Consider the following 15,136-nt stretch of genomic DNA (forward strand, 5'->3'; position numbering starts at 1 on the left):
ACTTGAAATATTCCTCAGTGTATTTGTATTTGTATTTGAGCCAAAATAAAAATACAAATAGAGGATTGCAAACTAAATAACGCATATCATTTTTTGTTGTTTCTTTTTCTAAGTATCATTTCTTGACATATGTGTATTATTTTTGGTCATACTCATACATAACCTATGAATCTAATGTTGGTCATCATTCACCAAAAATAAAAGAAATCAATTTTCTTCAATTGTCTCAGGTCGTTCTTCAAGTACGTGTCAGCTGTCAAATTAATCAAATTTGAAAATTAGTATCTAGAGGTGTTAACTGCATGTCACCCCTGACTGAATTAACAACATTATACAATACTTTTAATCATTTATTTTCAAGAGCTATCTAGCTCCCCATCAGGCCATCACGTACGACTGGCTATCACGGACGACTGGCTCTTCGCGTTGAGTTTCAGTTTCACCAATCGCTTTTTTATTTTTGACCTGACAGTTTCTCCAATCACTTAATAATTTTGTAGTAAGAATTTCAATGGAACTGGTGGGATAGCAGCAACCCAGTTGTTGAGGTTCATATGTCCATCATGACTAGCGATAAAAGTGATAGGTTTGCATGGCTTGCAGCACACTTAAAAGACAAAAACACAGATATTCCAATTGCAGCATCTGTGGTGCAATTGCATTTTGGATTCTGGCTTCTCATTCACATTGTCTTCATCTTCTAGAATTCATGTTCCTTTTTTTGGTTTTTGGGTCTTTTAGTTTTAGTGACCCAAAGTCAAGCTATGACTGCTCCATACCTTACCATACCATTATATAATCTCTGTATTGCATTGTCTGTTTTGGTCACATTTGTGTCTTCACAATGAGAGAGAATGACATGCCATGTTGTGAGACCTTATTTTGGGTTTTTCTAGTTATATGCTTGGTCCTTCTGTCATTCGCAGGAATCACATCAGGCCTTGCTCTTGGGCTCTTGTCTTTCAGAAAAGTTGATCTTGAGGTCTTAATTAAGGCTGGTCATCCCCAAGCCCAAAAGAATGCAGGTAATTAGTAATTACTAATACTTGTCACTTCTCTGTAATGTAATCAAGTGTTCACTTCCCGCAATGAAGAGTCTGAGAAATGCAGCTCATATATTAATCCATGATGGTCATTTTACTGCTTATTTATTTATCTGCAGCAAAGATTCTACCACTTGTCAAGAATGAACATTTACTTCTATGTACCCTCCTCGTAGGGAAATCGCTAGCGATGGGGGTAAGCTAATGCCACATATACTATGCTGCATTATGTTGATATGTATCCTAGAGTGTGTAATTTAATTCTGGGTATTACTTGTGTTTTAAGGCACTTCCCATTTTCCTGGACTCAATTGTCCCAGCATGGGCTGCTATTGCTGCATCAGTCATCCTTGTATTTGCATTTGCAGAGGTAAAGTTTATATTGCCAGATGCCTCTATTTTAAGTTATATCGATCAGGCCTGATGAATGTTATTAATTTATTTCATTTGTTTATCATTTTCTCCTCTAGATCATCCCTCAAGCTTTGTGTTCTAGGTATGCACTAACCGTTGGCGCAAAACTCTCGCTCTTGGTCCGATTTCTTCTGTTGGTCTTCCTCCCCATATCATATCTGTTGATGCAAATTCTCGTGAGGTAGATGCAACAACTTAGAAACGCTGATCTGGCTGATCAGATGCTTTGCTGGATGATGAAGTGGATGTTGATTGAGATCTTCCTGCAAAAGAAACAAGATCAAAGGAGATGGACCGGTGTGGTACCAGCCAAACACGCTCCGATGATGAAATCAGTGATGGTGTTTGATGGTGGATGAGGAAGAACAGAGGATGAACTTGGGAGAATAGGAAGAACAAGGCAAATGTTCTGGGTTATTCTCAGCAAGTTGGGTAATCTCTTTGGTGAGTGGGAATTTTTGTGTAAGTGTTTGTGGGTAGATGCGTAGATCCTCATTTTGTGCATATATGGTGCCTTATATAGGCAAAGGAAGACTTAATGAGTAAGTTACCTGCATGTGAATGAATGGTTGCCAGAGACCCACGCACCTGGTCAGACCTAGTTGCATGCTCAGCTGCTTACTTCCTCAGCATTCAATGCTGCATTGAATGCCCTATTAAATGCAAGGTTGGAAGGTTCAGGCAAACTGCCCCAGTAGTCATGAATGCAGACTGGATATTCTATCTGTCAGAAGATTTGTGTCAGGTGCATTTAAGTGTGGCGGTTCGTCCCAGCATGATCTTTCCGGGAATGGCGGCGGAGAGCCGAGCCGAGCCGATACGAACACATGTTCTTATGCGTAGACATGAAGTCCATGTGTGGTCGGATCGGAAATGGGATTCCAGACCGAGCCGGTCCAGTAGACTGGGGTCTTTCCGAGCCCTAACTGGTCGACGCCAGAACTCGGATGGAGACCATCCCCTGTGCCGAGCCGAGCCGAACCGGGATGACCGTGGAAAGATGGACATTCGATCCCTTGGAAGATCATCGGTTCGGCTCGGACCGAACATGGTGGGCCCGGCGTGGAAACTCGGTCTGAGCTGGCAGAGGAAATGCTGATCAGTGATGATGTGGAGGTCAAAGTTTGAACACAGAGAGTCAACTCCGAGGTGGGTGTTGACCAGCCACGTGTCGAGCCGTGATTGGCTGTTCGGATAGATGTGGATTTTCCCACAAACAATATCCAATCAGTAAGGTACTGAGGTGAGCTTAATTCCTAATTGACAAAATAACTGATGCAATATATATAAATGAGGTTAGCTTGTGGCAGCTATTGGATTGGCTTCTGGGGAAAGAGCATTGCGCACTATTCAGACGACCAGAGCTAAAGACATTAGTGGCTTTGCATGCAAATGAGGTTAGTTTGCTATATTCATTCTGGAGGGAAGGCATATTGAACATGAATGCACATCTGGTAGCTGAAAGTTGAAAACTTTGATATATTTATATTTATGGTACGTTAGGCAGGGAAAGGTGGAGATTTATCACATCATGAAACCAGTATTATTGCTGGTGCTTTGGATTTGACACAAAAAACTGCTAAAGATGCTATGACACCCATCTCTGAAACCTTTTCGCTCGATATAAATTCCATGCTCACCATGTATGCCTTCCCTTTTCATCTCACTCCAAGTAGTATTTACATCTACTTTGCACCTGTAATTTGCTCCTTTTTTTTTGTATCTATCCAGCTATCCTCAGGCAAACAATGGGTTTAGTAATGAGCAAGGGTCATAGTCGTATACCCATCTACTTTGGCAAGCCCAACAATATTATTGGCCTCATTCTGGTAAGCAACTCAGGAAACTAAAGCACTAGTAATAAGATCAACTTTCTATATGCAGCCCATCACAATTTCTATAACATATTTGTGAAATCTCTCCATAGCATATGAAGATCAACTTTCTGATAGTAGTTGATGCAAGGCAATAAAACAAATATTGGATTTGATGGAAAACTCAGGCTGTAGATATCATTTTGATATTCAACTTGTCATGGTTTAGGTTAAAAATCTAATTTTTTGCCGCCCTGAAGATGAAACCCCAGTTAAATATTTGACTCTAAGGAGAATGCCAAGGTATGAGAATCCCTTTTTCGCCCCATTGGACTATTTCTTACTATAAGTTTCATCTTCATAACTAGTTGCACATTATGTCTGGTCTGTTTTTGCTGTATATGGCATAACTCTATATATCTTCTGTAACAGGGTTTATGACGATTGGCCATTATATGATATATTGAATCAATTCATGATGGGTAGCAGCCATATGGCTCTTGTTGTGAAGCGTAAGAAGGATATTAACAAAGCTGAAAATGATGCAGTAGCAAAGTGTAACATGCTTTGTACCACTTCAAATTTAGATACAAAACAACTAGGGAGGAAAGGTAAGACTTGTATGCATACAGAATGAGAAAGGAAATTTTCTTGAGTGAAAGTATTGACAACAAAGTTATAATAGCTAGCATAAAGCTTTTGGCCTCGATTTTGCAGGACTTGTTTTCCCAATTTATCAGGAAGAGCATCTCAGTGCCACCATAGACTCCCCTTTGTATTCAAGTGACATAGAGTCTCAAAGTACCACAATGAATAATGTGATGGAGCAAGACAAAGACTTGCATCCACGGTATGAAGATATAGAATCATTTTCAACTAGTTTGGATGAGGAAGTCATTGGCATCATAACTCTGGAGGATGTTATGGAGGAACTGCTACAGGTTATATCCTAGCAACTTATAGCTGATATATGTACTTTCTGATTAGGATGTCTAGTTGGGATAAGATGATGTTGTTCTTGTTTTTAGTTCTCTCAAGTTTTAAGAAGCTAGTGCTTTATATTCTGTTTTCCAGGAAGAAATAGTGGATGAAACTGATAAATATGTTGATGTCCATAACAAGTGAGTAGCTATAGAGGCCATTTGTTCATACTGTTGTGCTGTCCATACCATTTTTGCTGATTTTGAGTATGTTTCATATCAGTCTAATCTTTTAGTTTCCTCTTTCCAGGATAAAAGTGAACCCTTTAGCTTCAATACCATCATCAAGATCCCTCAGAAGATCTTCTTTCTCTCATCTTCAATTGATAAATTCAGAGCCAGCTTCTCTTTCTTCATGGAGTTCTCCCACACTTCATACATTCACTTTCCCACATATTCAGCCACCACTCATAAAACCAACTCTACCTGCTTCCCTGGTAAAATCATTACCAAATTCTCCGGCAAGATCCAGGAGCACTTTCTGAAGCTCATCATTCCGTCATCAAGTATGTCAAAAGTTAAACCATGTTTATATATGGTACTCTATTAATCCATTGTCATGTTCGGTCAAATGAATGAACTACTAACCTTATATCAACTATTAATTTCTTGGCAGCTCTCAAGAATGTCGCAAGAGAATCTACAACTGCCTAATCAGTTATAAATCTCCTAGCCCTCCTACTCATTCACAAGGCAGTCCAAAATTTATGTAGCCTAACAGAATATTGCAATGTTCAAATACTTCAAGGATTACATCTCTCTCTCTCTCTCTCTCTCACTCACACACACACATACAATTAAGCATATGAACTGCAATTATAAATTAGCTGCTGTAATGGTTATCTTTGGCAATCTTGTTACTTGTTTATTAGATTTATAGTACAAATATGCATCTCAAGGAGGTATTACATGGTATCCTATTTTGATTAGTGCCTGATATAACGATGTCTTGTATATAATCTGATATCATGCATGTGATGAATCATTGAATCTTCTATCTGCTTGAGCTTGATGAATTAAAGCTGAAGCAGGCAATGTTGTCCCTTTCCCTTATTTCTGCTTTACAACATTGATTAACGACAAGGAATACAAGGACTTAAATTAACTATGGACCCAAGTCCACTAACCAAGGATTTTACTTCTTCAAATTCATCAAACTCAAGCAGGCAATGGTCTCCCACTCTCCCTTTCCCTTATTTCTGCTTTACAACATTGATTAACAAGAAGGAATACAAGGACTTAAATTAACTATGGGCCCAAGTCCACTAACCAAGGATTCGATTTCACTTCATTATTTGCAAACTGGGGTTTACATTCACAAATTGCAATTGGTCTATTCGGATATTGGCCCAATGGTGTCAAACGTCAATCACAATAGCCCACTAATCTATTGCTTCTACTTTTGAGCACCTTGTAAGAAACCTTTATATAGTATTGTGGCTGATGCTTGATACCAAGTGGATCCGTGGCGCAATGGTAGCGCGTCTGACTCCAGATCAGAAGGTTGCGTGTTCGATTCACGTCGGGTTCACTTCCTAAAAGTTTCTTTTGAAAAGAAACATCCGATGCAAACGACAATTATTTTTGTGTCGTTTAAACTGGAGAACTACCGTCCATCCGTCCTTGTTCCATTTCAGCCAACATGAAAGGAAGATCTTGAAATAATTGTTTTTTTTTTTTTTTTTTTTTTTCAAGTTGATCCTTGAAAACAGTACAAATGTTTTGTCATTTATTATATTTTTATCAACGTTGTGGATTTGGGACTTACTGTTGGCTACTTATTTCTCCAGCTTCAGTTCAATATTACGAAAAACTGGGTTTGTACTCATTGACTTGGCATGATAGGTGCATGCCACATGGTCTGTGCAGATAGCTATCATATGATAAGGGGTGACACTGATATATGTTCTGTAATCTTTCTGAAGATGTTGCTTGTTTGATTCACCAAGTTTTGCGCTGCAATGTATGACTATATGGCAGATGGTAGAAATGGGTTTCAATTGGTGCATGCTAATTCCGAAAATAGAATGTCATATGTGATTTAAATGATGTGAACAGGTTGGACATATGAACTTTAGTATTCAACATATGAACCCACATCACTTTCATTCACAATTTTATAAGGTTTAATATGTTTGTTTAAATGCCACAGTGACAAGTTTTGCCAAATGGAGTTGTTATTTGCTTGAGTTACCATGCAAGTTAAGCTAGTATGAAAATTAATTTTGTTGTAGTTGTTAACTGACGTTCCATGTATATATAGAGGACCAACTTAGAGATATCGATGATCACTGGATTATAATGTATGTATTGTTTATTGTCAACTACTCCCATGTGTTTATGAGAGCTTTGGTAGAATCTTTGCTTTTAGGTTCCACAATTAGATTAACAAGTGTTTCTTTCGGTGCTTGGATATAGTAAAAAAGAAGACCAGATAAGAACTTCCCCAGACCCCAGTTGTTTATGTTCATCCATGCATGAATAGGGCTTATCTGATACAGGCCATGCATGAATAGGGCTTATCTGATACAGGCTTGCAGAAAATTGAGGCTTGTACAATAAGTATTCGGCTTATTAGCTCATGTTCTAACCTCTGGTGGGTATTGGGCTGTCCATTGAAAATTTAGTATTTGGGTGTTACAACTACAACCAAAAGCCTCTCACAATCAAATGAAGGTTCTGGTGACATGGCTTTGTTTTTTCTTTCCTTTCCATTTGTTTTGTTCCACTTAAACGTGGATATTCCATGGCTTAATTCCAGTTTTTAACTTTATCTTACAAGATTTTCTTCTTTCTTTAGAATCTATGAAGATTGAGGTGTTCGGCAGTAGGGACTTGGATTTAGACAGATGACTGTACCTATCTTCATATTTCCTGATTCTGATGTCTTAGTCCAAAATTCATAACACTTTTCTATTTGTTTGTATAGTGAGCAGTTATGTATAAAGCCAACCCCTTTGTTTGCTCAATGCAATTGTAGTCTGTTGTTGCATACTTGCATTCTTTTTCTTTCTGCAGAATTGCATATTTCATCCAACACATTATGAGAGAGGATGACATCTCATGTTGCCAAGTAGATTTCTGGGTGTTTATAATCATATGTTTGGTCCTTGTGTCATTTTCTGGGATTGCATCAGGCCTTGCCTTGGGACTCTTGTCCTTCAGCCAAGTTGATCTTGAGGTACTCATTAAGTCTGGTCAGCCCAAAGACCAGAAGAATGCAGGTTGGCAGTCAAAGTTTATTACATTATGAAATTATTAGTTCCTTCAATTCATCTTCAAAAAGTTCCATCAGCTATTTTTTTTATTTTTTCTCATAAATCTGCAGCAAAGATTCTGCCGCTGGTTAAGAATGAGCATCTACTTTTATGTACTCTGCTCATAGGAAAATCACTAGCAATGGAGGTATGCTGCTATATGTAATTATACATTATTCAAGTTTGTATTCTGAAGTAAATTTGATCAAATGTAATCTTGTTTTACAAGGCACTTCCCATTTTCCTGGACTCAATTCTTCCAGTTTGGGCTGCAATTCTTGTGTCAGTCACCCTTGTACTTGCATTTGCGGAGGTAAAACTCGTTTTAACAATGCACTTTTGATTTTTGTTTTGGCTATAAGCCTACAATGCAGTAAATGTTTACATAAATCATCAGTGTTTTATTATTATGCATTACTTCTATTTTCTCTTAGATCATTCCTCAAGCTGTATGTTCTCGATATGGACTTAGTCTTGGTGCAAAAATGTCTTATTTGGTAAGATTACTTCTGGTGGTCTTCCTCCCCATATCATACCCTTTCAGTAAGGTAATACATGTTAAATATACCTTAGATAAATGTCTGGTTTGGCTTGGCTTCATACTACACCTATGTTTTCCTTACTAAGTTTATAGTACCAAGCACATACACTGAGGAATTTTGCGTAGTGTCTAGATTGGTAGTGAGGGTGTTTAATTTTTGTATATTGGGAATTTTGACCATGTCAGCTGTTGGATTGTCTCCTTGGAAAAGGTCATTCGGCACTCCTAAGACGAGCAGAGCTGAAAACATTGGTGGATTTGCATGCAAATGAGGTTAATCTGCTTCTTATTGAATGTCATTTCTTTTGCATATCTGTTGGTTGAAAGTGTAGACTAAAATCAGATAAAATACTCTGATGTTCATGACCATTAGGCAGGGAAAGGAGGAGAGTTGTCACATCATGAAGCTACGATTATCGGTGGTGCTTTTGATTTGACGCAAAAGACTGCTAAAGATGCAATGACTCCCATATCTGAAACTTTTTCCCTTGATATAAATTCCAAACTTGACATGTACGTTCCTCACTCTAACTTATACATTTACTTCTTTTTACCTCTAGCTCATTGCATTGCTATATATGTCATGTTTATGTCTATCCTGAATTAGGCATACGCTGGTTTTAATAATGAGCAAAGGTCACAGTCGTATACCTATCTACTCCGGAAGCCCGGCAAACATTATTGGCCTTATTTTGGTAAGCAACTGATCAGGGACAACTTTAGTCGTTTGTTTGTCCTGTTCAAGCATCTTTAGTCAGCCCCACTCAGTTTTCCATATCAATTGTTTACTATTTTCTTAAAGCAACCTTTTTGGCCTCATGTAACCGTTGCCTGTTGTTTTGGAATTAGGCAAAGAATTTGATCTTCTGCCGCCCTGAAGATGAAACCCCAATTAAATTTGTGACTATCAGGAGAATTCCAAGGTATGAGTACAAGAGTATTCTTCCCTCGTGGAATTTGGCAAAATTTCAAGCAGACATAAGCTTTAGCAGCAAAACCAACTAGTGCCCACCAAACCACTGATAAACATATGTTTAGCACTGTTTGTTTTCTGTATATGGCATAACTCTGTGTACAATCTGTACAGGGTTTATGACAATTGGCCTCTATATGATATACTGAATCAGTTCCAGAAAGGTCATAGTCATATGGTTGCTGTGGTGAAGAGTAAGAAGGATGTTAATAGTCCCACAATTCATACTGTTTTCAAGCCTAGAATGCTAGAGATAGATACTAATTCCAGATTACATTCAACACTGGCAGAGAGTAAGGGTAAGATTGCATACAAAAGGAACTAGATTCCTAATCGATACACTGAAATTTTCCTTTTTGGTACTAAAATCAAGTTTTGGTGTAAACCAATATGTGTAGACACATGCCCTCTGTATTCAAGTGAAACTGAATACTGCACTCCAACATCGATGCATGTCATGGAGCAAGATGAAGAATTGCAGACACAATATAAGCGGCATAAGCAAGGAGGTGGAAATATTTCACATGAAAGTTTAGATTCTCTTCAAAGTAACATGGAAGAGGAGGTAATCGGTATCATAACGATGGAGGATGTTATGGAGGAACTGCTACAGGTACCCAGTTAACTATAGTGACAAAGTTAGGTTAAAACTTATTTCTATTACATGCTTATCAACATAAGTTCATGTATATTCCTGCTAGCTATAAAGACTACTTTTCCTTTTTAATTAATTTGTTCAATATGTGTACTCATATTTTAGAAAATTAATTAAGCTTACTCTGTTTATTCTGTCTTCAATTAGGAAGATATACTGGATGAAACAGATGAATATGTGGATGTCCACAACAAGTGAGTATTGACCATTTTTAATTTTCTCTTCTACTGTATACTAGGGTAACTGTGTAAGTATATAGTCATATTTGATATTAATTGCTTAATTAATTGGTTTTTGTTTATTCCATGCAGAATCAAAATCAACCTCCTACCTTCAAGAAGATCACCAGCATCCTCAAAATCTCATAGAAAATCTGGATCCCAGATTTATTGGAGAACTCCGGAGCCATCTCCAGTGTCTTCATACAGTACTCCTGTTCTTTGTTCTCCCACTTCCCCATACATTCAACCACCTCTCATAACACCAACTCTCTATGCTTCCCCTGGAAAATCCATTCTCGGCTCTCCACCTGGATCTGCAGGCCCTACTGTTCGCAGCTCACCATCCTCACATCGAGTATGCATATATATGCATCTAAACTTAATTCATATTAAATCAATTGATCATTTTTTTTTTTTTTTTATGGAAATCAACCTTATTTAATTATGCCAAAACTATTCTTGACAGGCCTCAAGAAAGTCATATGAGAAGCTATGACTGCCCAGTCACCGTAAAGCTTCAACAGTTCAACTCACTGATCACAGTTGTATACTTGTATGATATATATATATATATAAATTAATCAGTGCTCCTAAACTTGCTTTACATTAATTTATGCCTACTATGACTTGGAAAAAGAATAATTTTTTATTCTACCTACAACTATATTGTATTTTAGTACTATGCATGCATGCTAGGACATCGACCATCCTAAGTATTAGTAACATAAAACAAATTAAGTTAAATAATCATACAAAAACAACGTGCACTGGCTTACAGATTTTTTTAATAATGCAGTTGCTTTCAGTAACTTAGTTTAATGTTAATGCTTTGATTAAGTTGAATTAATCCACGTAACTTGGACTCTAATGACGACAGATCTTACCAAATTTGATCTTGTCTTCCGCTGCCTGCCAATCACTAGAAATTTGATTAGACATAAATATGCAAGCTAATTCCTTTGAATTAGATAATTTAGATATCAATTAATTAAGTAGTGCGTAAAACGGCGCCGTATATTGTATAACTCTACTGTATGCAAAGGATTCAGGAATTCTGGATTGTTCAATTCAACGACGTGCAGTATATATTGCTTTAAACAAGCAGCTATATGAGTGGCCAAAAAAAAAAAAAACAAGCAGCTATATGGGTCCAAATTGAGAAAGCCCAGATTCTAACTTCTTTTTAGTTGGGTTATCGGCCCAAACGCCCAAAAGACAATTAAAGTAAAAAAAAAAAAAAAAAAAAAAAAAAAGGAAAAAGACGATTAAAGTTGAAACTTCAAAGTTGCTCAATACTTGTTTTTACATTAGGACCTGAAAAAAATCTTCGAAAAAGAATCATTATGAGATAAAAAAGATACAAATATCAGACTTTAAAAAAAAAAAAAAAAGAAGATAAAAAAGATACAAATATCTTATGAGACTGAGACAATGCCACCGCCATTCATTTTTTAGATAAGATCTATAACCGTAATACCATAGAAACAGATGGTACAATGAAATAGCTTAGCCTAGGCCATGAAAACTCTGATTCTTTCCTCACAACCATCTCTCTATCTTTCCCAGTCTTCCCCATGGAAGCCCAAAAGCCCAACCCTCCACCCCACAACCTTGCAAAACCGAAGCCACCCCAAAAGAAGTACGCATAAACCACATGCCAATGCAAAAGGGTTTGGTAATGATGCACCAGCCACCATAAAAGAAACATCCAACAGCAAAAACCCCAACAAAAATGATAAAGATGGTGATGAGGAAATTCCACAGAAGGTGTTCGAGAGAATGCTTGTGAGAATTGTGGCCTCCGTGGGGCTGCCTATGGCCACGGGCATTGCATTGTTGAACGTTTTTGAAGTGGTGAAGGAGCGGCACTTGTGGGATGTGCCACTTTGGCTACCATTCTTGACAACGTTGTTGACTTTTGGGACTTCAGCTATTGGCACTGCATATGGGGCTTTGTCTACAAGTTGGGATGTAGAGAGAAAGGGTTCACTTCTTGGTTTTGAAGAAGCTCAAAGAAATTGGGTTGATATGTGGAGGGAGGAAGATGAGAATAATAACTCATGATGGATTATAATGATAATGATTAAGCAATTACCATTGAACATGGTTTTCCCATGACTTTCAGCCTCATTAGTTAGTTAATCTTTCCTCTTCATCCTTCATTCCTTCTTGCTTTTAACAATTAATGTTATATACATCAACGTATGTATGTGGTAATGTAATGTGAAATATTGGGTAGTACAGTGCTATATTTATACGCTTTGAGGTTGACTTGCACAGTGTTCTATGAAAAAGATGAATCCAATTGGGCCACATTAAGGTGTTTAGAACCCCATTGAGTAATTAACTATATTAATTTTTAATTGCTCTATAAACTAATATGGGTTGATGTCACTCTCCAAGTTGTAAACTAATATGTGTTTAGATCTGAGGTGCATATGCCATATGGGTTGATGTCATCTACATCTTGAGCATATCGCTACGTATTATACAATAATATTATCTAAAGTTATATTTTAAAATTAGCATAATCTACGTGCTGATCAGTGATTACTGGTCATATTATCTAGTCCTAAGTATTATTTTTTCCCTATCTTACTTTCTCCTTTTGGTTCTAAAGCTCTAAGCAATCGTTTTCTAAACCGTATTAGATCAAGTTCATCAACTAGAAGTAGGTGGATTGGTAGGACGGTAAAAATCACAAAAACAAATAAAGCAAACAAACAAGTAAAACAAAGTATGCATACGGAGAAAAAGAAGAAGATCAACTTCACTAATTAATACCAACGATAAAAGATATCCACTATTTACAATAAAATAAAAGATATGGTATGATTCTGAAAACCTCTCAACTCACAATCAGTCATACATCTTCATACACTCTAAAGTTTGGGGTGCTTATGTCATATGTTTTTTGGATTAAAGCTTATATCATATGTTAGATATTTGAATTTCAAAAACTTAAATTATTAGAGAATGAATCAATAATCGATATCAAGTTAGCTAATACATTTTTTTGTTTTATTTAAAAAAACAAAAATTAACATATTCTCTCTCACACGTACAATACAATAAATGAAAAAGACATACACAATATAAATAATACTATAAAAGCAGTCAGACTCCAATTCGTTAACAAAATAAATGGTAAGTAGGAAACTATGTTTTGAGGTATCAAACTAAAAATATTTTAGAACAAAAACTCCAATTCGTTAAACAATGTTTATCAAACTATCAGTATAGACGCGTACTCTCACGTCCATCCAACATTAACTAAGCTAAATTGGAACATAAAATACAATATATCACACAAACAATGGTAAAGAAGTCTCATCTTTGATGTTAACAGGAAGCAGCTAATTATAAACAAAAACGAAAGTGCAAATGCGGCACAATGAAGGCTTTTGCTGCCCGACGACGACGTTTTTATTCCTATTAGCATTTTTTTTTTTTTAACATGAAGCCCACCAATGTTCCACTTACCAAATTATCCCTTAGCCGACTGTGACATTTGGTATTACTATTTGCAAAATCTTTTGAATCCAGGCAAAGTCTTTATCACACCCAATTAAAGTAATAAATTGAGTGGCAGATCGGCTTTGTTAGTTTTACGATATCTGTATGCATGTTAAAAGATAAAAAGCTAGAAAGCTAGACTTCTTGTCGTTTCTTTGAATCAAATTCACAACAAGTTGCAAGTTGATTTTGAATTTGTATGGGAGTAAGAAATTTTTATGTATTGATTTTAGAATATGTAGTTGAAATAGACATGGGTTTGCCTTTGTTTCCCTTACTAATCCCTTCCACCATTACTTATCACATTCAGTCATCATCAAAAAATTCCTGTTAAAAAAAATTTCATAGAGTTACCCAACATGTGGAGAAGTTTTCAGGTTGTATACGTTCTACAACATTTTATTTGGGATAGTGCAAAGCCTCTCATCAATGTCATATGAAGTGAAAGGAAAATTTGGACAAGTTCATTAACTCAGAATATATTAACTCTGCTTGCATCTATAGAATTTTATAGTTCAAAACCAATGAGTAATCTGCTCAAATTAATATAGAAGTTACAATTAAAAAGAAACCACTAACAAAACTTTAGTTCTAGTTCATTCCAAATCAACACCGAAGAAAATTTAAAAACTTAAAATAAAGACCATCCCACAATCACTACTGTACATATGACTTCTCTTCTTGAAATCTTACCATTTCTAAAAATATCAAAATTCGTGAGCCTTGATTCTCATTATTTATGTTTGCATTCATTCTTCTAATTAGACCTTAAAATTAGCAAATGACACAAGAGTTGGGATCCTCTTCTGCACTTCTTACGTAGTAGCAAGTGGTCATGGGAGGATTGTAAGCCTGGTAGGCCTTTACAAGCTCAGCCACTTCGTCCTTTGGGTCTTTCTTCTTCTCATCCTTCTTGGGCTCTTCTTTCTTCTTCTCCTCTTTTGCTGGTCCTACTGAGACTATGTCTGTGTGACAAAGCTTCCTCAGTTTGCTCACCAATTGTACTGGATCTATGTCCCCTGTCACTGTCAATTTCTTGTCCTTCATGTCCATCGAAATTGAATCAAGCCCTGAAAAATTGAAGCAGAGTAATTACTGGGAAATTCATTGTTGATAACCAAAACCAGAGTAATATGTTGAACAAGAAAAACAAGATAGTTATGAATTGAAGATGCCATATATGTATGGTTATATTAATACCTTCAAGCCCTGAGACTGCCTTCATGGCCTTTTTCTTAGCCTTCTCGTCGTGTAAGTCCAATTTCAACACTACTTTCTGTCATGAAACAACATAAAACTTTTAAACTTAAAAAACTTAAAAGTAACCAAAGATTAAACCCATCATTCCCTGAACTTAGAACATCAGAGAAATTAACAAAATCAGAATTCAAAACCCAATGACCATTTAGTGTCAAAGAGGAAAAGGGTATTCAAGATTTGAAAAATTTGCATAAAACTTATCGATCAGTCAACAAAAACTAATTTTGGTTTTTACCCAAAAACACCATCATCACTCATCATGCATGCATATTTTTCATGTACAAAAATACAATAAAAGATCTGATAGTCATAGAGAGGATCCTTAATTAGAGTTGCCTGGAAAAGAAAGAGCTTGAAGCAAAGTAAAGATCCTAACCTTCATTTTTATGGAGCTTGAGAGATCTGAGGAACAAGTTTAAGCGAAAACTGAAAATTTCCACAGACGCCAAGAAAACAAAGAGA

The 15,136-nt window shown here is 36.5% G+C and overlaps 4 protein-coding genes and 1 non-coding gene across 5 annotated transcripts; 4 read left to right on the plus strand and 1 right to left on the minus strand.

Annotated features, from left to right (window-relative positions):
* The first annotated feature begins 844 nt into the window (after window positions 1–844).
* On the plus strand, window positions 845–4,736 carry LOC147289350 (DUF21 domain-containing protein At5g52790-like). The gene is made up of 12 exons (XM_086234802.1): window positions 845–1,025; window positions 1,163–1,239; window positions 1,330–1,413; window positions 1,514–1,617; window positions 2,758–2,854; window positions 2,961–3,100; window positions 3,199–3,286; window positions 3,501–3,574; window positions 3,704–3,882; window positions 3,989–4,212; window positions 4,346–4,392; window positions 4,502–4,736. The coding sequence occupies exons 1-12, from the start codon at window positions 845–847 to the stop codon at window positions 4,734–4,736; spliced, it is 1,530 nt and encodes a 509-aa protein (XP_086090928.1).
* A 974-nt stretch (window positions 4,737–5,710) lies between these two features.
* Window positions 5,711–5,782, plus strand: TRNAW-CCA (transfer RNA tryptophan (anticodon CCA)). Its single transcript has one exon. It is a non-coding gene; the product is annotated as a tRNA-Trp (tRNA).
* A 1,410-nt stretch (window positions 5,783–7,192) lies between these two features.
* LOC147289352 (DUF21 domain-containing protein At5g52790-like) lies at window positions 7,193–10,498 on the plus strand. The gene is made up of 13 exons (XM_086236328.1): window positions 7,193–7,475; window positions 7,580–7,656; window positions 7,738–7,821; window positions 7,943–8,056; window positions 8,236–8,322; window positions 8,423–8,562; window positions 8,657–8,744; window positions 8,899–8,972; window positions 9,137–9,321; window positions 9,421–9,635; window positions 9,825–9,871; window positions 9,989–10,253; window positions 10,365–10,498. Exons 1-13 carry the CDS (start codon window positions 7,295–7,297, stop codon window positions 10,392–10,394), a joined length of 1,587 nt encoding a protein of 528 aa, XP_086092454.1. The 5' UTR covers window positions 7,193–7,294; the 3' UTR covers window positions 10,395–10,498.
* An 854-nt stretch (window positions 10,499–11,352) lies between these two features.
* On the plus strand, window positions 11,353–12,228 carry LOC147289353 (transmembrane protein, putative (DUF3464)). The gene has a single exon (XM_086236332.1). It carries the CDS (start codon window positions 11,417–11,419, stop codon window positions 11,960–11,962), a length of 546 nt encoding a protein of 181 aa, XP_086092458.1. The 5' UTR covers window positions 11,353–11,416; the 3' UTR covers window positions 11,963–12,228.
* Window positions 12,229–13,920: 1,692 nt separating this feature from the next.
* Window positions 13,921–15,136, minus strand: LOC147289354 (heavy metal-associated isoprenylated plant protein 39-like). The gene is made up of 3 exons (XM_086236333.1): window positions 15,051–15,136; window positions 14,615–14,690; window positions 13,921–14,484 (listed from the first exon to the last, which is right to left on the minus strand). Exons 1-3 carry the CDS (start codon window positions 15,054–15,056, stop codon window positions 14,189–14,191), a joined length of 378 nt encoding a protein of 125 aa, XP_086092459.1. The 5' UTR covers window positions 15,057–15,136; the 3' UTR covers window positions 13,921–14,188.

The sequence above is a fragment of the Dryas octopetala genome, chromosome 3 (genome assembly GCF_963921425.1).
Source record: "Dryas octopetala chromosome 3, drDryOcto1.1, whole genome shotgun sequence".
In the NCBI taxonomy this organism is placed as follows: Eukaryota; Viridiplantae; Streptophyta; class Magnoliopsida; order Rosales; family Rosaceae; genus Dryas; species Dryas octopetala.